The sequence below is a fragment of the Erpetoichthys calabaricus genome, chromosome 12 (assembly GCF_900747795.2).
Source record: "Erpetoichthys calabaricus chromosome 12, fErpCal1.3, whole genome shotgun sequence".
Classification (NCBI taxonomy): Eukaryota; Metazoa; Chordata; class Cladistia; order Polypteriformes; family Polypteridae; genus Erpetoichthys; species Erpetoichthys calabaricus.
This window is the reverse complement of record NC_041405.2, coordinates 102,585,372-102,606,691: the sequence shown is the minus strand read 5'-3', so window position 1 is coordinate 102,606,691 and position 21,320 is coordinate 102,585,372. Positions and strand designations below refer to the sequence as shown.

Here is a 21,320-nt window from a genome sequence, read left to right as displayed (position 1 = left end):
GAAGTGCTATTGAACTGGTAAAATAATTACTGCAATAGTAAGGCCAAGAATTAACCTGCAGTATATCAGAAACTATCACAAAAACAATTGCAAAATAAAGTTTCATAGTTCTTTGAAGGTGGATCTCTGACAGAGACCTCAAAAAAACAAAAGGCTCATTCATTTTCTGCGAGGACTTGGCATGTGAATTTCCCCTTGGGGATTAATAAAGTATCTATCTATCTATCTATCTATCTATCTATCTATCTATCTATCTATCTATCTATCTATCTATCTATCTATCTATCTATCTATCTATCTATCTATCTATCTATCTATCTATCGTACGTACGTACGTACGTACGTACGTACGTACGTACGTACGTACGTACGTATGTTTTTGCAAGGGTTTTTGTCCAAAAAATTTAACTAAGTTAATTGGTAAACTTGAATATGCCTTGTGATTGACTGGCGTGCCATGAATGGTTGGCCACAGCTGCCAGAACAGTCTTCGGCTCCAGTCGTCTTTATAACAGAAAATGACAGCAGTCAGTAGTAGAAAATGCTGATTCACACGATGGGTAGACTTTTGTTTTTTAATTTTAATGCAATGGGTGTTTTATTTTCCCTTCTTTTTATTTTTATGAACGACTATAATCTTTGTAACCCTTATTTTACCCTTTATCTCAGCTGCCCAATTTCAATTGCATTCTGAATTTTTAAAAACATTAATAATGACTTATTCTGACCCCGTGTGACCCTCAGCTGGGTTAATACGGCTTGAACAAGAATAAATAGGTGGGCTACTCATTCCACATGTTGGCAAAGTGTCCTGATTGCTTCAATAAAAGTTTCAGCTCAAGAGATTTCTTTCTTAGTTAATTAAGAAGGGTCTTTTTCATTAGCAAAGCCAAACATAGTAATAATTGAAACTTTCTCTGTTGTATAATCTTTACAATAGACAATCTAAACACAGATGGCTTGAAGTTAAGTCATGAGACAGTTATTCGATATATCTGCATACTTTGATGGGATGGTTTCAAAAAGGGCAGAGTAAAGTCACCAGCGTCTGTCTCCTTACTCTGTGGGAAGGCTTTAGAGCTAAGACTCTAAAGATAGAGCACCTTGTTTTAACCCCTTTAAAAATAGCGCTCCCGCTACAAAATTAAATTACGCCATGAGTGCATCAGGTAACAGTATTAAGAAATTACAGCGGTAAGCTTCAGCAAATCAAAGAAGCACAAATCCCCCCAGCTAATAGGGTTCTTCACAAACAGCACCGGCATCTCAGACGCGCCTGATTATACACGTTCTTAGACTAAATTGGATTAAGTGAATTAAAAATTCACAGACTATTTACAAAAACATATTTTTGCCAAAAATGATGAGATCACCAGTGAATTGGCACAATGGGTGCAGCAAAACAATGCTCACGGACAAGATCCTGAGCATTAGACAAGTGATTATGGATTCTGGGAGAACTGCAAACATATCTGGTACAGGAGAACAAAGAAAACAGACACACAAAAAACAAAGGTGAAAGAACAGCCATGTTAAAAGGGTGCTTGTAAAATTGTTTCATTTTAGTGAGGTGGGTGGCGCAGTGGGTAGCGCTGCTGCCTCGCAGTTGGGAGACCTGGGGACCTGGGTTCGCTTCCCGGGTCCTCCCTGCGTGGAGTTTGCATGTTCTCCCCGTGTCTGCGTGGGTTTCCTCCGGGCGCTCCGGTTTCCTCCCACAGTCCAAAGACATGCAGGTTAGGTGGATTGGCGATTCTAAATTGGCCCTAGTGTGTGCTTGGTGTGTGGGTGTGTTTGTGTGTGTCCTGCGGTGGGTTGGCACCCTGCCCAGGATTGGTTCCTGCCTTGTGCCCTGTGTTGGCTGGGATTGGCTCCAGCAGATCCCCGTGACCCTGTGTTCGGATTCAGCGGGTTGGAAAATGGATGGATGGATTTTCAAACTTGTAAACTTCAGTCATTTAAGGATAACTTAATTTCACTTCCTTAACTTTTTTCATTATTTTGAAACATTGTGTTTGAGTGAATATCCATCTTTTTTTCTTACATTTACTATTATTATTTCACTCACTGTATGGCAGAGTCACATATAGCCAGCCATGCAGAGTGAACTTCCCCTTTACAAGGACAGGCTCCACTATAAGGGACAAACAAGTCATCTTTAAATAGCCTAAGCAGGATGATATCAGCTGTCTGCAAGTCTCGCACAAGGCTTCCAGGAACCCAAGCAGAATGTCAAAGGCTCGCATTTCCAAAAGAGAAGTGAAGCTGGGCCAGTTATGGCTTGCAGAAACAAATCACTGGCCAGAGGTGCTTTCACAGTACTTACACTGAAATGAAGGACACTTGGTGGTGGCACCATTTTACTGAAACATTATAATTTTTTTGAAACTCAATAAGTAAAAGAGCTACAAAGTTCAGTCTGAGATTAGGGTTGTTACAATTCGTGTGGTGAAAATGAGCACTGGAAGAACATAAACAGGAGAGAGAAAACTGGGAGAAGAAATAAACAAAAGGAGCAGGCCATTATAACCTTGTTCAGAATGTGTGACTGATTGTAGATGTTTCCTAATTAACTGAAATGACCATGAGATAGAAGCACTGATAAGTGGCAAATATAATCACAAACAAGGGCAAGGTAGGGGCTGCTCAGACATGAAAAGAACATGGAAATAATCAATCAACAAATCCCAATGCACAAAACAACATCAAGAAAACAAAGCAGAAAAGTCCTAATTATTGGTTTTTAATTCCAAGCACCTCTGAAACTAAAGAGAGACAGCAATTTGGTTCAAGTGTAGCTTGTTTTCCCATCTTATATACAGTAGGAGGAGTTTAAGGACATAACATGTCCGGTGACTTCCTTGACACTTTATAGCGCCAGGCATTACAATGGCAAACGAAATGGCATCACCTATGACAAAAAACAACAAACAATGGCAACCTCTGGCCATACATAACAGTCTCGTGCTAATATAATTTCCATAATTACTAGTACTAGGGTGTTGTACCGTGAAAGTGGACATGCAAAAATATTCTAGGATGCTCTGGACCAACTTTGACAAGGGCCCAATACAAGGAACTGTACCACCTTCTTATCACAATCTTCTGCTATGCTTTCTTGTTTCATACACAAGTCTGACTGTCCACTTATGGGGAAATATTTCAAAGAAAATTAAATAAATACATGAATGTATGGTAAAATGTGTCAATAAATAAATAAAAACACAATAATATGTGCACAGAAATAATTCAACTTTGACAGGTAAAAGTAGTGGCAGTTTTCATTTCACTGCGTATTTCATGTTGCACATGGTGACAGGGAAATAAATAACTGAAATAATGAAATGCATGAAGAAGTAAGCAGCAAAAACATACTTCATGAAATATTATTTCTGCTATCACTGTGTTTTTATTTATTTATTGTCAGTTTGTTTCCATACTCATTTCTTTCTTTCTTTAATTTTGTCAGAAATATTCCTCTATATGCTTCAGCCTTCTTGACAGACTCCTTCCAGCAACCTACCCCTCTAGAGCAGGGGTCCTCAGTCACAGTCCTGGAGGGCCGCAGTGGCTGCCGGTTTTTGTTCAAACCTGGTTGCTTAATTAGAAAGCAATTCTTGCCAATAATTTAATTTCATGGCTTGTTAGTGCTTTAACTCTGCTATGTCAGGTCATTCTCATATCCTTGATTTTCTTCCCCTTTCTAAGGATATCATCCAAATGATTTGAAGACTAAAATGGATGAGTAATTCTCAGTCCTTCACTTTTTTTCTCTTCACTTTCCTTCCAAGTATTTAATTAAACTCAATAGTGCATGATAAATACACACAGGTGTAAATGGTAACAAGCTAAATGGAGAAATGCTCGTCTCTTTTGTCATTTGCATATACAGTAATTACTAATTAGGAGCAATTAAAAACTAAGAATACAGCTGTTTAAGACTAAAATAAGCAATAAGGATTCAAAATCTTAACGAGCGAAACAACTAAAGTGAAGCAGAAGTGTCACTTGAACAATAAATTCTTCTTTTTAAGCCATTGGGATTGGAACAAAAACCTGCAGCCACTGCGGCCCTCCAGGACCGTGATTGAGAACCCCTGCTCTAGAGACACCTCCTCAGTGACGCTCATGTGGTCAGGAGCACATCCTGCATCTGTTCATTATGTTTTCTTCTCATACACTACATTGTTTGTAGTTTTACTTACTTACTTTTAATCTTTGTGGTGATAGTATCATTGGACTGCTATTGTTTGTGTTTGTTTTTCATGGGCATCACCATTTTGTGTGTCACAATTTCCTGGGCACTGCTTTTTTACTTATGTGGTGGCGATAATGCTTGAGGTGTGATGTACGTGCCGTGCGTCGTGCGGCAGCCATGATATGTAACATGGCTACTCACGTTAAAACTTGAAATCTACTTACTGTGACAAAAGTTAAACCATTCAAGGAAAGCTTCTGGTTAAGATTGTAGTTGTGTTTTGACTTTGATTTATCATAGTGTTTCAGTTTTAATGAAGGATCTTATGACTTTTTATGTCCCCCATTCATTTCACATGCTTTTGCTTTTATGTCAAACATGAGTAAATCTCTCCTGCGTCCTATAATAATGTGTTCTTTTGTCCACCAGAACCAAAATAAACAGTATACACTCAAATTAAATGAATGGACTGTGTTGTAGTTGAATTGAACGGGAATAAAAATAGCCAGGAGTGGATACCAGTTGTAACAAATGAAGTATTGCTTGACTGAACTTAGTAAGCGTCAGAGGCTGGATCCCAGCGTAAATCAGCCGGGCCAGAATGCAGAGATAGTAAGTAATGGGGACACAAACAGTGATGATTTATGAAAGGAAGCAAGAGAAGGAGTTTTATGGAGATGATGTCTCAGAGAGGGAGGGTGTGGGCATCCAGTTGGCAGTAGTTTCAAAGCATGTGCCACACTGCCAGATTCCAAGTACCGCGGGCACAAACTGTTTTCACATCTGCGGTCTGGCATGGAGTATGAGCTGCAGAAAAATGCAGACCACAACTTTCAAAAACGGTTTTACCTCAAGAAAAGCTGGAGGACTCTGAAAGCTGTTCATTAATATCACGTTTATCCTGTTGCACTACATATTGCAGTTTTTTGGGGTTTATTGTATTGCTTTTCTATACTGTTTGTAGTTTATTACACTGTCGTATAGTTTGCATGTATTTCCATTCTGCTATCTTCCATAAAGCGTGCCACAGTGGTGCAAAGGGGGCACAGATGTCCCACAGGTCCTGTGTCCAGAGCTCTGCCGATTTGAGGTTTGCTTTTACACTTTCAGTTTCCTCATTGTACTTGCTTGGCCGCATATGACTGACGGCCAGCGTGTTCTGTAATGGACTGGTCTTCTATGACTTGTCCACAACACTACTAGGAGAGCTCAGAGGCCCTGCTACTCCGGCATGGATCAGAAAATGAGGCTCACAGAGTAAGGGAATTAACACTGGACACAAATGTGAATGAGCGCATTTCACTGCTCTATCCAGAGTCTGCCCCTAATACTCTAATGTAATGAATTGAGCAGACCTGAAAAATAAATGAATACTTTCAGACGCACTTTTCTTCTTATTAAGAAATATTAATACAAATTTGAGTGTGCTCACTTTAGCTGGTTATAAATAAAACTTAATTTTGACAGCACGACACATTCAGCCAGTAAAACTGGAAACTTAACAGATATCAATGATGTGTGTATTGGCCTATGTGCATTTAAGTGGAGTATTAAAATGAAGTAGAAAATGAAAGAAGGCAGTTCAGTTCATCTAATTTGTCGAGTTAAGCTGTCCCAACATCCCACTCAGTTGCTCTGCTGAAAGATGCAAGGGATTTATTTAAACAGCCAGCTAACTACACTTCTCAAAATAAAGATGCTAGAGTGGTCTATCAGAGCGATTATCCCCTATGATTCCCTCAACTATCCACATGAAGGTTCAAGAGAGAACTTTTAGATATGAAACAGGCTCCATAAATAGTAATGAACAGATGATAACAGATTTCTGATTTTAACAGGACTATTCCTGCATACAATAACCCACACTAACTTTGTGTTTCCTTGATCTGCTGCATTCTGTTAGCTAGCCCACTGTATTTTAATTTTATCAGTTTTGTCCACATATTAGGACCCGTTTCAAAGTCCCAAAACTAACTTCATATACGAAGAACCTTCGCAGAATGAACAGTTCTTTGTCAAGCAATGGTGCTAACGAAGTACCACACAACTCAATAAAGTTCCATTAAAGGACCGGTATTTCTAAGAGTGTGTCTTAGACAGCTCATTCCAGTTTTCCAAACCTCTCTTAACTAATTCAGTTTAATTTGTTGTAAGATATAATGACAATATACTGAGTAGTATCTGTATGTCTTGTTTTTATCTTTGTGATATGTTGTTTTAAAGAACATATGTCTAGCTATAGCTCAAGGCTGTGAGTTTCAGATAAGATGAACATCTGTCTGTGTGGATGCATAAATGAAAGTTACCCATATCTTATTCATGAGGCGTTAAACAGTCAGTTCTTTTTTGCATATATAGATATATACAAATATATACAGTAGAGTAGTACTGTATAAGCTCACCACATTACTGAAACAGAATGAAAAGAAGTATAGGACTCTGTAGCAGTAGAGGCCTTTATTTATTGGGAACATTCAGCAAGCACTTGCTTAGCCCGAGTTCTCAAACAGGCCTAAAATGAAACACAACAGGTGCCTGTCTCTCTGTATGTACCTTCCTAAATGTCCTCTGCCAGCAGGAGTCTATAAAAGCACACAGGCCAACTCTCCACATGTGTCTGGTGGGAAAAAAACAGGTGAAAAGTGAAAATGGGAGCTGTGATTATTATACTGCACTAATGACAAATATTTAAATAATTCAAAAATGTAAGTAAATTATGCAGCTTGCCAGCCACATTCAAGGTAGCATTGTAAATGAAAGAGTCTGCACTCAGAGCAGCACAACTGAGTGGGAATAAACATCCATCCATTGAATGAACCCGTGTAAGTCAGTTTTAGGGTACAGCCAAAGATACATGCGTTCTGATCACACCCTGGTTTTACTTTTAAGGTGCTGTGCTGTCCTTCTAGCAGCACAGTGGAACTTATCTGTGGCTCCACACCAGAGTAAGAGATGAATCAATATTAGTGAATGTGACAGTCTAGTTAAGGAAGGCATCAAATGTTAAAAATAATGAATACATGGCACAATTTACAATGCTAAAATTTAAAATGAATATTAGCTTCAGATGAACCACTTGACTATGAGCAAATATTCCCAGGATATTTTAAAACATAGCTCTCAACACTTCCTCATAGTAGGACTTGGTAGACATTTTGAGTGAATGTTAAAACATTTGTACTAAATATTTATACCAAGATAATAACCTCATCAAGAAATGAATACGAAGAAGTTCATCTGGCAACCAAACTGTCAATTGCAATATCTCCCTTGGTGACACTATGTGGAGAGCAAAGGACATTTAATTCAGGAGTCTAAAAATGTTTAGGAAATGTAATGTATGTACTTTTTTTTCTTGGACATAAAGAACTCTACACTGTACTGAGCTCTACACAATTAACTTCCAGTTTCTTGATAAGTAAAAAAATATGTGCTGCTTATCATGTCATTCATTTGAAACCAAATTTTCAGAGTAACAATGAAGAAACAGTGACGTTTTAATGCACAAAAAAAACTTTTAAAATATTCAGCCAGCTTTAAACACAAATATATTAAGTAAACCCTTAGATAGATAGATAGATAGATAGATAGATAGATAGATAGATAGATAGATAGATAGATAGATAGATAGATAGATAGATAGATAGGAAAAGGCAGTTCATACAATGCTGTCAATAACTTCATTGCACAGGAAAAATAGGTGCTGAAAATGAAAGAACTGAAATAATTTTTAATTTTGGTTAAATAAAAAACATTGGGCTTAACAAAGCAGCAAATGAAGGAAAGTGAAATTTTAACATGAAAATCAAGTTCAATCAAATGTGAGTTTTAGCACAAGATTTGAAGGTATCCAAAGACCTACTGCATGGCTAAAATACCTGACTTAGACAGCAATGTGAACAGCTGTGCTCTTCATAAAGATTTAAAGAATTTCGGCTGTTCGTTTTTTACACTGACTCAGGCAAACTTGTGTTTTTGTAAGTTGGATTTCGGCCTCATTTTTTTTCTCTATAGTAAAATCTACTTGGATTGTTTTAGTTTGCCTTACAGCAGCTTCGAGCTCATCACAGGCTTAGATTGATTTCCTTTAATGAGTAGTGATTCAAGAAACTGTTGCCGGAAGAGATTCATTACACTAACACAGCACCCACCATAAACATTATGCCAGTTTGTGGCAGTCGCTGAAAGGCATAAGAGAACTGAAAAGACTCACTTTGTCGTCTTTGTCGACTGAGTATTTATATTTCCTCATTCTCGTAGGCAGGCAGCACAGCCCAATAACAAACTCCTTTTCCTTTCTTTTCCCTCAGAAATGGAGATCGTTTTTCTGCAGTGAAGACGTAGGTTTACTTTTGACAGTCAGACACATCCAACTAATCACGGAAATCACTTAGCATTGGTGGTGCTCAGGCGTCCCATAGTGAGCCCACTCCTCAGTTTGAAAAGTTTACCTCTGATATTCCTTATGCCGGCAGCAACTATTCTGTGCCATTCAGAAATAGCCATTTAAGCCTTTAATAAACCTGACAAATTGTGAAGCATTATTTTCTTCTTTTCAGTGCACTGTAAGGACAGACACCGCTGTGTCCTCCGCCTTCTGTCACTGTCAGGTTTACGGAATCCCCTAGTGACGTCACAGAATGGGTCTCCACCCACCTATTCGACTGAGCCAATTATAGAGTGGCTTTCCCGTTACCCGTACAACACGAAGTTGTCGCTTCTTGTACCTGCGGCGTACTGGACATTAAATAACCAGTTTTAGTTCGATAGCAACACGAGTGACAGCAGCCCATACATATTTCACTGCGGGTAACTAGTATGTCAAATCGCGAAATCAGGCGGACAGTACTTGTTGCGGTTGTTTTAAGGACACTCCTATCGCCGCGCCCAAGCAAGCTCTTTCTTCCTGATTTTGTTACATTCGTTTAAATATCAGTCTACGGGTACGACCTGGAAAACAAAGCTTGTTTGGATTTATTTGTTAATTTTGTATTTGTTCATTTGATAAATTATGTGCATTGCAATGGTTGTGAGATCAGACTGCTAGCTCGATATCTTATTGTCAGACGAATCGTATCGATTTTGACTGCCTATACTCACATTTTTACAGCGCGACTTGGCTCGCTCTTGTCATATGTTAACTCGCAAAACACTAGCAAGCGCAACGGTTTTGTCCGACCCAAAACCAGCTCTGTATTAAAGTGGTAGATATATCTTTTTGGAGCGATGTTACTTGGCTTTACTCAACTATTTTTTATTGCACACGATCATGACGGCAGGTTAATATGTGAATTATCCCAATGAGAGCGACGTAGTGCCGCCCCTACTTTCAAAGTAACTTGTATGTCTTATTTGCTCCACTGTGTCTTTTATTTGCCGGATACCTCTTTTCTGTAGCGCTGATGCATACACAAACCAAAGGGGACTTCAAATTAATTATTAATTATCTCAGCTTTTGACATAATGCCTTCATGCTTACTTTTAAACGTGTTAAATCTTCTTCTTCTTCTTTCGGCTGCTCCCGTTAGAGGTCGCCACAACGGATCATCTTCTTCCATATCTTTCTGTCCTCTGCATCTTGTTCTGTTACACCCATCACCTGGATGTTCTCTCTCACTACATCCATAAACCTTCGCTTAGGCCTTCCTCTTTTTCTCTTCCCTGACAGCTCTATCCTTAGCATCCTTCTCCCAATATACTCAGCATCTCTCCTCTGCACATGTCCAAACCAACGCAATCTCGCCTCTCTGACTTTGTCTCCCAACTGTCCAACTTGACTTGACCCTCTAATGTACTCATTTCTAATCCTATCCATCCTCGTCACACCCAGTGCAAATCTTAGCATCTTTAACTCTGCTATCTCCAGCTCTGTCTCCTGCTTTCTGGTCAGTGCCACCGTCTCCAACCCATATAACATAGCTGGTCTCACTACCGTCCTGTAGACCTTCCCTTTCACTCTTGCTGATACCCGTCTGTCACAAATTACTCCTGACACTCTTCTCCACCCATTCCACCCTGCCTGCACTCTCTTTTTCACCTCTCTTCCACAATCCCCATTACTCTGTACTGTTGCTCCCAAGTATTTAAACTCATCCACCTTCGCCAACTCTACTCCTTGCATCTTCACCATTCCACTGACCTCCCTCCCATTTACACACATGTATTCTGTCTTGCTCCTACTGACCTTTATTCCTTTCCTCTCTAGATCATATCTCCACCTCTCCAGGGTGTCCTCAGCCTGCTCCCTACTATCGCTACAGATCACAATGTCATCAGCAAACATCATAGTCCACGGGGACTCCTGTCTAATCTCGTCTGTCAAACTGTCCGTTACCATTGCAAATAAGAAAGGGCTCAGAGCCAATCCTTGATGTAATCCCACCTCCAACTTGAATTCATCCGTCACTTCTACCGCAGACCTCACCACTGTCACACTTCCCTCGTACATATCTTGTACAACTCTTATGTACTTCTCTGCCACTCCCAACGTCCTCATACAATACCACAGCTCCTCTCGAGGCACCCTGTCATATGCTTTCTCCAGGTCCACAAAGATGCAATGCAACTCCTTCTGGCCTTCTCTAAACTTCTCCATCAACTTCCTCAGAGCAAACATCGCATCTGTGGTGCTCTTTCTTGGCATGAAACTGCTGCTCACTAATCATCACCTCACTTCTTAAGCTAGCTTCCACTACTCTTTCCCATAACTTCATGCTGTGGCTCATCAATTGTATTCCCTTGTAGTTACTGCAGTCCTGAACATCCCCCTTATTCTTAAATATCGGCACCAGTACACTTCTTCTGCACTCCTCAGGCATCCTTTCACTTTCTAAGATTCCATTAAACAATCTGGTTAAAAACTCCATTGCCATCTCTCCGAAACACCTCCATGCTTCCATAGGTATGTCATTTGGACCAACGGCCTTTCCATTTTTCATTCTCTTCATAGCTGTCCTTACCTCCTCTTTGCTAATCCATTGCATTTCCTGATTCACTATCTCCACATCATCCAACCTCTTCTCTCTCTCGTTCTCTTCATTCATCAGCCTATCAAAGTACTCTTTCCATCTGCTCAACACACTCTCCTCGCTTGTGAGTATGTTTCCATCTTTACCCTTTATCACCCTAACCTGCTGCACATCTTTCCCAGCTTGGCCCCTCTGTCTAGCCAATCGGTACAGGTCCTTTTCTCCCTCCTAGTGTCCAACCTCTCATACAACTCATCATACGCCTTTTCTTTAGCCTTCGCCACCTTTCTCCTTAACTTGCGCCTTATCTCCGTGTACTCTTGTCTACTTCCTGCATCTCTCTGACTATCCCACTTCTTCTTTGCCATCCTCTTCCTCTGTATACCCTCCTGTATTTCCTCATTCCACCACCAGGTTTCCTTTTCCTCCTTCCTCTGTCCAGATGTCACGCCAAGCACTCTTCTTGCTGTCACCCTTACTACATCTGCTGTAGTTTCCCAGCTGTCTGGTAACTCTTCACTGCCACCCAGTGCCTGTCTCACCTCCTCCCTAAACTGAAACTTGCAGTCTTCTTTTATCAACTTCCACCATTTGATCCTTGGCTCTGCCCTCACTCTCTTCCTCTTCTTGATCTCCAATGTCATCCTACAGACCACCATCCCATGCTGCTTAACTACACTTCCTCTGCCACCACTTTGCAGTTTTCAATCTCCTTCAGATCAACTCTTCTACATAGGATGTAATCTACCTGTGTGCATCTTCCTCCACTCTTGTACGTAACCCTATGTTCCTCTCTCTTCTTAAAATACGTATTCACCACAGCCATGTCCATCCTTTTGGCAAAATCCACTATCCTCTGACCTTCTTCATTCCTCTCCTTGACACCATACCTACCTATCACCTCCTCGTCTCCACTGTTCCCTTCACCTAAATGCCCAGTGAAATCCACTCCAATTGCCACTTTCTGTCCCTTGGGTACACTGTTCATCACTTCATCCAACTCACTCCAAAAATCTTCTTTCTCACCCATTGCACACCCAACTTGTGGTGCATATGCACTAACAACATTCATCAACACACCTCCAATTTCCAGTTTCATAATCATTACTCTGCCTGACACTCTTTTCACCTCCAAAACACTCTTGACATACTGTTCCTTCAGAATAACTCCTACCCCATTTCTCCTCCCATCCACACCATGATGGAAGAATTTGAATCCCCCTCCGATCCACCTGGCCTTACTCCCCTTCCATTTAGTCTCTTGCACGTACAATATATCAACCTTCCTTCTCTCCATCATATCTGCTAACTCTCTTTCCTTACCAGTCATACTGCCAACATTCAAAGTTCCTACCCTCAGTTCCACTCTCTTTACTTTCCTCCTCTCCTCCTACCTCCAGACACGTCTCCCCCCTCTTCTTCTTCTTCGGCCAACAGTAGCCCAATTTCCGCCAGCACCCTGTTGGCTAACAGTACTGGTGGCGGTCGTTGTTAACCCCGGGCTCGACCAATCCGGTATGGAAATTTGTATTGTTGTCCGCATATTGATTTGGCAAAATTTTACACCGGATGCCCTTCCTGACATAACCCTCCCCATTTATCCGGGCTTGGGACTGGCACGAAGAAACACACTGGTTTGTGCATCCCCTGTGGCTGGGTTAAATAACAATGTCAATTTATTTATAGAACATGTTTAAAATAACATCAGAAATGCTGTAGCCAAAGTGCTTTACATGAACACATACAATGAACCGAAATAAAATAAACAGAAATAAAGTACAATAAAATGAAATACAGCCAGCAGTGAGTTAAAGAAATGAAAGAAGATTACTAAGAACGGAGCAACCATCAGTATAAGTGAAGGTCACTGAAATCTACAGAATAGAAATACGTCTTCAATCTACTTTTAAACAGTTCAATTGAAGGTGACTCCTTAATGTAATGAGGTGAAGAGTTCCACAGATGAGGTGCAGCATCTGCAAAGGTCCTCTCCCCCTTAGTTTCATACTTAGTGCGAGGGACCATTAGAGACAACTGACTGGTAGACCAAAGCTCTCTGGGTGGCTGGTGTAAAACACACAATTCAGATAAATAGGCAGGACCAGTCAGGACGGTTGATGAAATGGTCTTCTCAGATAACACTGCAGTTGTGACCCACTGGGCTGGCTACTTTGAGTAGCTGTTTAAAGCTGATCCTCCAATTAGCTGTGAACTACCCAATGTGAGACTGCATTGGTGGTGAACCAGCCGAGGATAGGACAGGTTGCAGGGATCTTTGGTATCTAGGGTGAAATTCTCCTGGTGGTCTATCTATCTATCTATCTATCTATCTATCTATCTATCTATCTATCTATCTATCTATCTATCTATCTATCTATCTATCTATCTATCTATCTATCTAAAGTGTCCTCCTGGCATTGTAAGCAATCTATGCTTCCATTTGGAAGACTGTTGTCATCCCAACTGACTGGAAAATGGCATTGTCGTCCCTATCTGGAAAGGGAAGGGTGATCACCTGGATTGCAGCAACTACAGGGGGATAACACTGCTCTTGGTGCTGGGTAAGATCCTTGCTAGGGTCATCCTTAATAGGATCCATGATCACTTGTTCACCTACCAGTGATGGGAGCAGTCTGGTTTTATGCCTAAGAAGTCTACCATCGACCGTATCCTAGCACTGAGGGTGCTCATGAAGAGCAAACACGAATATTGGCAGAGTTTCTTTGCGGCCTTTGTTGATTTTCTTAAAGCATTCAACTCAGTTGATCAAGCTGCCCTGTGGGACATCCTGAGACTCGTGGGATCCCCTCAAGTTTGCTGGATATCATGGCGGGCCTGTACACTGGTACTGTGAGTGCTGTGCAGAATGGAGGCAGGACCTGTGCATTTTTCCCAGTTGATTCTGGGATTCATCAGGGGTGTGTTCTTGCTCCTACTCTGTTCAATGCTTGTATGGACTGGGTGTTGCAAAGTCAATGGAGGCTCTGATCGGGGCTCTCAAGAGTCTGGGCAAGGAGTCTGGATGTCTGGGCTTGCGAGTGTCTTGGATAAAAGTCAAGATCCAAGCCTTTAATGACCTTTTAGGCACAGCCATCAGCAGTGTGTCTGTTTGCGGAGAGAGTGTCGACCTTGTCGAGAGGTTTACTTACCTCGGCAGTGACATTCATGTCTCTGGTGACTCTTCCTATGAAGTCAGTAAACGGATTGGGAGATCATGGGGGATCATGAGGTCACTGGAAAATGGTGTGTATTGTGCTCCAGATATCTATGCAAAAGGACGAAGGTCCAAGTCTTTAGAGTCCTGGTGCTTCCTGTTTTTGCTTTATGGTTGCGAGACATGTACGCTATCCAGGAACCTGAGATTTGTTCTGTACTGTGTTTCTTTGGAGGGGTACCGTTAGTTTGACTTTGTGTCAAATGAGCTGTTGCTCACGGAGTCCCGAATGAGGCACATTACCTGCATTGTGAGGGAGCACTATGGCCATGTGGCACGATTCCAGCTCGCAGGATCCTCATTGTTAAGGACTGAGTGGCTGGAGCAGGCCAAGGAGATGCCCACATAATGTGGCAGATATAGTAGATGGTCATTTCCAGAGTGTGGGACTGGACCACATGTTTACCTGGGGGGTTACCAACCAGGATCCCAAGCTGTTTTGCTGTGTGGTGGGTGCGGTAATGCACTGTACCAGTGCATGCTGCCCAGTCTGACCTGATCTTAACTGATACCCATGTAATGAGTTAAAAACTAGCAGCAAAATTTTAAAGTCAATTCTGAAACGAACAGGCAGCCAATGTAAAGAAGCTAATATTAGAGAAACAGAATCAAACTTTCTTGCCCCAACCAAAAACTGGGCTACAGCATTCTGAACCAAAGGCAACCTACGTATCAGGGATTTACTGATCTCAGAATACAACAAGTTGCAGTAATCAAGGTGAGGAAAAACATAGCTTTCTCAAGATCCTCAGGCGATTGACCTTAGCTAAAAGATGAAGCTAGAAAAAGCAACTCTGGACTACAGAGTTAATCTGTTACTCAAAAGAGAGGTTACTGTCAAAAGTGATGCCAAGATTATGGACTTGAGGTTTGCATGTGTCAGTGAAAGAGCCGAGAAGTTCAAAAACAATTTGAGCTTTGGCTGAAGGACCAGCCGACGACACTTCTGTTTTATTTTTATTGAGATCAAGAAAATTGTCAGCCATCCAGGATCTTAGTTCAAAAAGACAATTGTGCTGCCGATTAATTGCAGAATTACAAACAGGAATATAAACCTGTGAATCATCAGCATAACAGTGAAAAGAAATATTACATTTCCTGAAAATAACTCCTATAGGATGAAGATATACAGAAAATAAAATAGGACGCAAAATGGATCCCTGAGGAACACCACATTTAACAGGTGGAGTAGAGAAGAAAGAGGAATTGAAAGACACTGGAAAAGTGTCTACTAGTAAGATGTGACCTGAACCAGTTAAGCACAGCCCTTTTAAGCCCCACCAGATGTTCAAGCAGCAAGATCTCATGGTCAGTAGTACCACTTGCAAAATGTGTATACTGATGTGACCTCATTAAAATATAGTTTTTAATGCAAAAATAACACATTTCTTTCCTTAGGTCTTAAGGAGTGTCCTCTTTAAGGGACCCTCCCAAACCCTATTGGTTCTAATGGACACCTTCACTAAGCTATTTAGTCTATCAAAATATCTGAAAAAGTCATTTAAAATCAAAGCGGTCATACTGTGACAGTCATTTAGGTCTGTTTTTTTTTTTTTTATAAACGTCAGCACTTCTTGTGAGGTCACTATTTGAACACAGAATTACTGAGGTCTTCTATTGTTGCCCCCTTAAAGTAACCGCAATAGAAGGATATCTTATCATCAGCTCTGAAGCTGCTTTATTCCTGCTGTCTGACTGATTCATTGACATGGTCTATAGGACAATTAAAGTCAAGGAGGCCAAATAGAAAAAGGAGGATTTATAATAACAAAAACATAATAAACAGAAGGTTACAGAGTTTAGGGGATAAAAGTACAAAAATAATAAACCTTACAGCCCTGCAGGACCAACCAAATAAAGGACAATTCTGGTCTAGCAGGTAAGATGACCGCCCCAAACACCTACTTTACGGTACCTTTAATTGTCCCTTCCTTCTAACTCTTTCTGCTTTCTCCTTTTCACTCTGTCCTGTCTTCTGCATGTCAGTTATATATGAGTGGCAACGTATTGCATGTTTGTTTGAAAAAAAATTAAGAATTTCACTGTACTCTGTACTATTACTCGTATATCCTTACCACCACTTGACCTCCTGAGCCCAGGTATGACTGGCATTTGGTCTGGAGAGCATTGTAGGTCTTTTCAGGGGGCTGCTTCCACTGAAAGCCCAGCTACCACTTCCAGGGTCAGGACATGGCTCAGAACTTCTTGTAGTGGTCCCAAATGTTCCTGCATTATTGAATCAGGCAATGTCCTGATTACCTGACCATCATACTAGAGAGTAGGGAGACATATGTTAGATAAACATTGTTTGTGGAGCCCTGGAGTTGCATGCTCCGTGGTTCCACACACAACATTAGGGCTTACTAAACCCCACTGAATGTTCCCTTTTGTTAATGAGAGTATTTCCAGCATGCCTGCCACCTCAACATCTTACAGCCTGACTCCTGCTCTGCTCCATGCCAGCATCATTGGCTTTACAGTCCATGCTGGGCACCCTTTAACAATTCATTGTTTAATAGATTTGCTCCAATTTTGTTACTCTGGACAACTGCCTTGTTTGATGTTCTGACCCTATAAAATATTATGTATTTGTATAGCATCCTTAAGAACTAATAATTTTTCGTACAGGCTTACATAACTGATCTGTGATTGAGAAAAGATCCTTTCAGCAAGCCCTCTCTATGTTATATCTGAAAGCACCTGTTGGTTTCATTCTGTGTAGACAACTAACAAGCTCAATGCTTGACATCTGTACGCTTGAATTAATTAATTTTAAGTAATAAATTAGAATCTGCTATTAATTAAAAGCCACTAATAAAATAAAGAGTTTTGTTACATTGTACTTTATCCTGTTAGAAGTACTTCATGCATTTGAAAAAGGGTAGATTGTAGCCATAAAGAGATGCAAATTGTCAGCAACAACACTAAATAGCAATGTCATAGCATCCAAATGATGCTAAACTCCTATTAAGAGCCCCACACCATTGCACTATCAGCATTAGTCAGTACCATTGACACATGGCAGTTCATACGCTGTTCACATCATATTTTGACCCAACCATCTGCATGTCTTCTTGTTTTTAGTTGATGGAAGTGGTGGTCCCTTGCTGTTATAGCCCATCTACTTCAAAGTCTGACCAGTGTGGATGCTAGAGGCACTGTTGCCCCGTTGAACCCACCAGACAGACGTCCAAGACACACATTTAAAACACCCAGAATAATTTCTTTAATACTTTCTTCAGTATAGTGCACAAAGCACCACACACTCCACAATTCTCAACAATAATAAATCAATAATCAATAATACAATCCTCCACTCCCAGCAGCTCCATCACTCTACCACCCAACTCTGGCTCTCTCTGCTGGGATTTCCCACAATCCTTTTAAAGTCCATGAGCCGGAAGTATTCGTTTTCCGGGTCAAACGCCTTCTTCAAGTATCCGAGAAGTACTGCGGGTTTCCATCCTCGTGACTCCAAAGTACTTCCGGGTTAGCGTCACGGTAACATTCCCCGGGTTCTTGGTGAGCTCCCCCTGGCGGCACCCATGGCAGCCAACAGGGCTGAAGAAACGGACTCCATGTCCCATACTGCCCTGCGGGAATCCGAGGAACCATTTCCATCCAAGGGAGCTGCCATCTAGTGTCCCGGGGGATAGAGTCCCCTGAAAAGGCTGGTTTCTTCAGTTGAGGGACATCCCGGTCGGACTGAAACTCCGGCCGTCCATCACACCAGCAATGCCCTGTTGTTGTACAGAGCTTTTCTTTGAATATTCCTGGCCGTTGAGTTAGCTTGATCAAGTCTGACCATTGTCCTCTGACTCCTGTCATCAACACAGAACTGCCACTCACAGGATGTTTTTTTTTTTTTTGCTCAATACACCAATCTGTTTAAATGGAAGGCAGCTGTTTCTAAGACACTGGAAGCACAACATTGTGCACCAATAACTGGTAAATGTCCTTTAGATCGCATATAAGGATTCTTCACCTGTTCTCATTGTCTTCTACAGGTGGACAGCTGAGTCCATCCGCACTGGCTGCACTGCATCCCGGCCCTGTATTGACTCAGCCAAGCAATGTAAAGCACTGAATGTTACCACACTGAGCTGCCTTCTGTCCAGGAGATATACAACACTCACAGCCTCGGAAAGGTAAACAGTGTAATTAAAGACCTTGACAATCCTGCAAAGCCAGTTTTCACATTCCGCCCTTCTGGCAAATAGTACAGAGCCATTAACATTCCCACCTGTAGATTCAGGGGCAGTTTGTGCCTGCAAGTCATAAGACTGCTGAATAGTCAATCCTAATAAGCAATCATGTAAGTGTTCTTGTACTGTATATACAGTACATATTGCACTCTACGTATCTTAATTTTTATGTGAGTTTGTGTTTGTGGCTAGAAAAACATGGAAATAGTAAAAAAAAAAAAAAAAAAATAGGAATACGACCAGGAGATGGGCGGCACAGTGGCGCAGTGGGTAGCGCTGCTGCCTCGCAGTTGGGAGACCTTTGGACCTGGGTTCGCTTCCCGGGTCCTCCCTGCGTGGAGTTTGCATGTTCTCCCCGTGTCTGCGTGGGTTTCCTCCGGGCGCTCCGGTTTCCTCCCACAGTCCAAAGACATGCTGGTTAGGTGGATTGGCAATTCTAAATTGGCCCTAGTGTGTGCTTGGTGTGTGGGTGTGTTTGTGTGTGTCCTGTGGTGGGTTGGCACCCTGCCCGGGATTGGTTCCTGCCTTGTGCCCTGTGTTGGCTGGGATTGGCTCCAGCAGACCCCCGTGACCCTGTGTTCGGATTCAGCGGTTTGGAAAATGGATGGATGGATGGACCTGGAGATGAGAGAGAAAAAAACTGTAGTGTCAAATGGGCCAAGGACAAAGCAAAAAGACCAACTAACCAGAATACTAAAGCACAATTCAGAAATAATAATTCATAGTCAGGAACTTGTGCTAATTACAAACCTGACAAAAACCACCAACAAGCACCACAAAACTCATTAGAGATATATGCAGAAACTTGGACAACATCAGCAGCATCTCACTGGCATCACACAATGTAAATTTGGGAGACATGTGGCAGCAATGGGAGCCATTGTTAAGAAAATAAGGCCAGGAACAGCGCCACATGGCGACACCCATGATTGAGAAGAAACCAGGAATGGCAGCATGGTAAATAAAAAAAATAGAACACTAACAACATGAAAGTAATACTGTACTCTAAAATAAGAGCCAAATTTCATTCTGCTGGGTCCAAAACCATAAGATTATGCCAGCTGTGTAGAAAACAGTGCAGAACAGGGTGAAGTGTTAGGGTCTCCCTGAGGACCCCATTCTCAAGTTATTAACTTATGTCACATGGCAAGTTTCTTTGTTTTGATTTATCTGACACAGCCACAAACTCATAAACTGATTCAATATAATTATAATTCAGATAACACAACATGCATGATTTAAGTGCTGCATTTGACATAATAGGCCATGCTGTTAATAAAGCGGAGGCTTACAATATATTACACCAATTTTGTGGCATTGGGATTCTGTTACAGCTATGCTTGTACTTGTCTGAATTCTTTTTGTGTAGAGTCGATTACTGTTTTGGCTGCCAATTTACACTTTGGTCTTTACGGCTGTCTCCATTTCGTTTACAGTAACAACCCCATCTGCTCGTCTGAAAGTACTGACAGTTTGCCAGCTATGATATGCACCTCCTGTATTAGAGGATGTATAACTTAGCATCTAAACTTGAAAAGAATAAAACTAACCAGCTAATTGTCAGTGCAGTGGTTTATTTTGGATTTTGAACTTGGTTTTAGTCCAGTTATATGATTTTGATTTAACATTCTTACTTAGGCATTTTGGCAATCTGCTTATCTGTAGATTGATTGTTGATATATTTGACAATTCTAAAGACATTTGCTAATAATAAAAATCCTACTCACTTTTTACTCAATATCCAACTTAATAGTTGGTTTGCATTCTATTTATCAAATAATTATTATTTTGAATTTGGCAAGGTTTGCCTATGAATAGATTATTTTCTCAATTGTATGTCTCTTGTGCGCAGTGGGTAGCGCTGCTGCCTCGCAGTTGGGAGACCTGGGGACCTGGGTTCGCTTCCCGGGTCCTCCCTGCGTGGAGTTTGCATGTTCTCCCCGTGTCTGCGTGGGTTTCCTCCGGGCGCTCCAATTTCCTCCCACAGTCCAAAGGCATGCTGGTTAGGTGGATTGGCAATTCTAAATTGGCCCTAGTGCGTGCTTGGTGTGTGGGTGTGTTTGTGTGTGTCCTGCGGTGGGTTGGCACCCTGCCCGGGATTGGTTCCTGCCTTGTGCCCTGTGTTGGCTGGGATTGGCTCCAGCAGACCCCTGTGACCCTCTGTTCAGATTCAGCGGGTTGGAAAATGGATGGATGGTTGGATGGATGTCTCTTGTGTAGAAGTGAAATCATGCTGTCCTAATACTGACGTTCATTTGTATGAAGATGACATTCAGTTTTATTTTTTACAAAAACTAATGATACTTTTCCGTTTACATACTAATTATTTTAATGAAGTGAAACAGTGTAAACAGCTATTCCCGAAACTCAAAAAAACTTTATTAGTGTGTTCAATAATTCAATTCTTTGTCTCTTCTTTCCACTTTCTAGCTGTTATTTCTGGTGACTGTCATCCTGGACAGACAGGCTATCATATCCTCTGCAACCTTTTCTGTTTTTTTCCTGGAAATTTCCAGACATTTCCAGGCCAGTCCAGAGACATAATCCCTCCAGGTTTAGATCTGTCCTGCATCTTCTGTTGGGTACATCTGATTTTAATGCCAAAAAGTCAGCAGTTCTTCTCCGAGCTCCTAATGTGTTGCCTCACTCCTCACCCTATACTAATATAAGTCAGCTCTTTCCATATCAGATTCAGGACATATGAAATTACATTCTGTTGAATCTAGCAGAAACCTTTA

The 21,320-nt window shown here is 41.3% G+C and overlaps 1 protein-coding gene across 1 annotated transcript in view; it reads right to left on the bottom strand.

The window, feature by feature from the left end:
* Positions 1 to 8,819, bottom strand: part of wu:fb13g09 (ATP-binding cassette sub-family C member 5) — a 141,423-nt gene extending 132,604 nt beyond the window's left edge. The window contains exon 1 of the mRNA XM_028815935.2: positions 8,409 to 8,819. Coding sequence (XP_028671768.1) covers positions 8,409 to 8,447 — 39 coding nt within the window. The 5' untranslated portion in view covers positions 8,448 to 8,819. The remainder of the gene's footprint in view (positions 1 to 8,408) is intronic.
* Between the last annotated feature and the right edge of the window lie 12,501 nt (positions 8,820 to 21,320).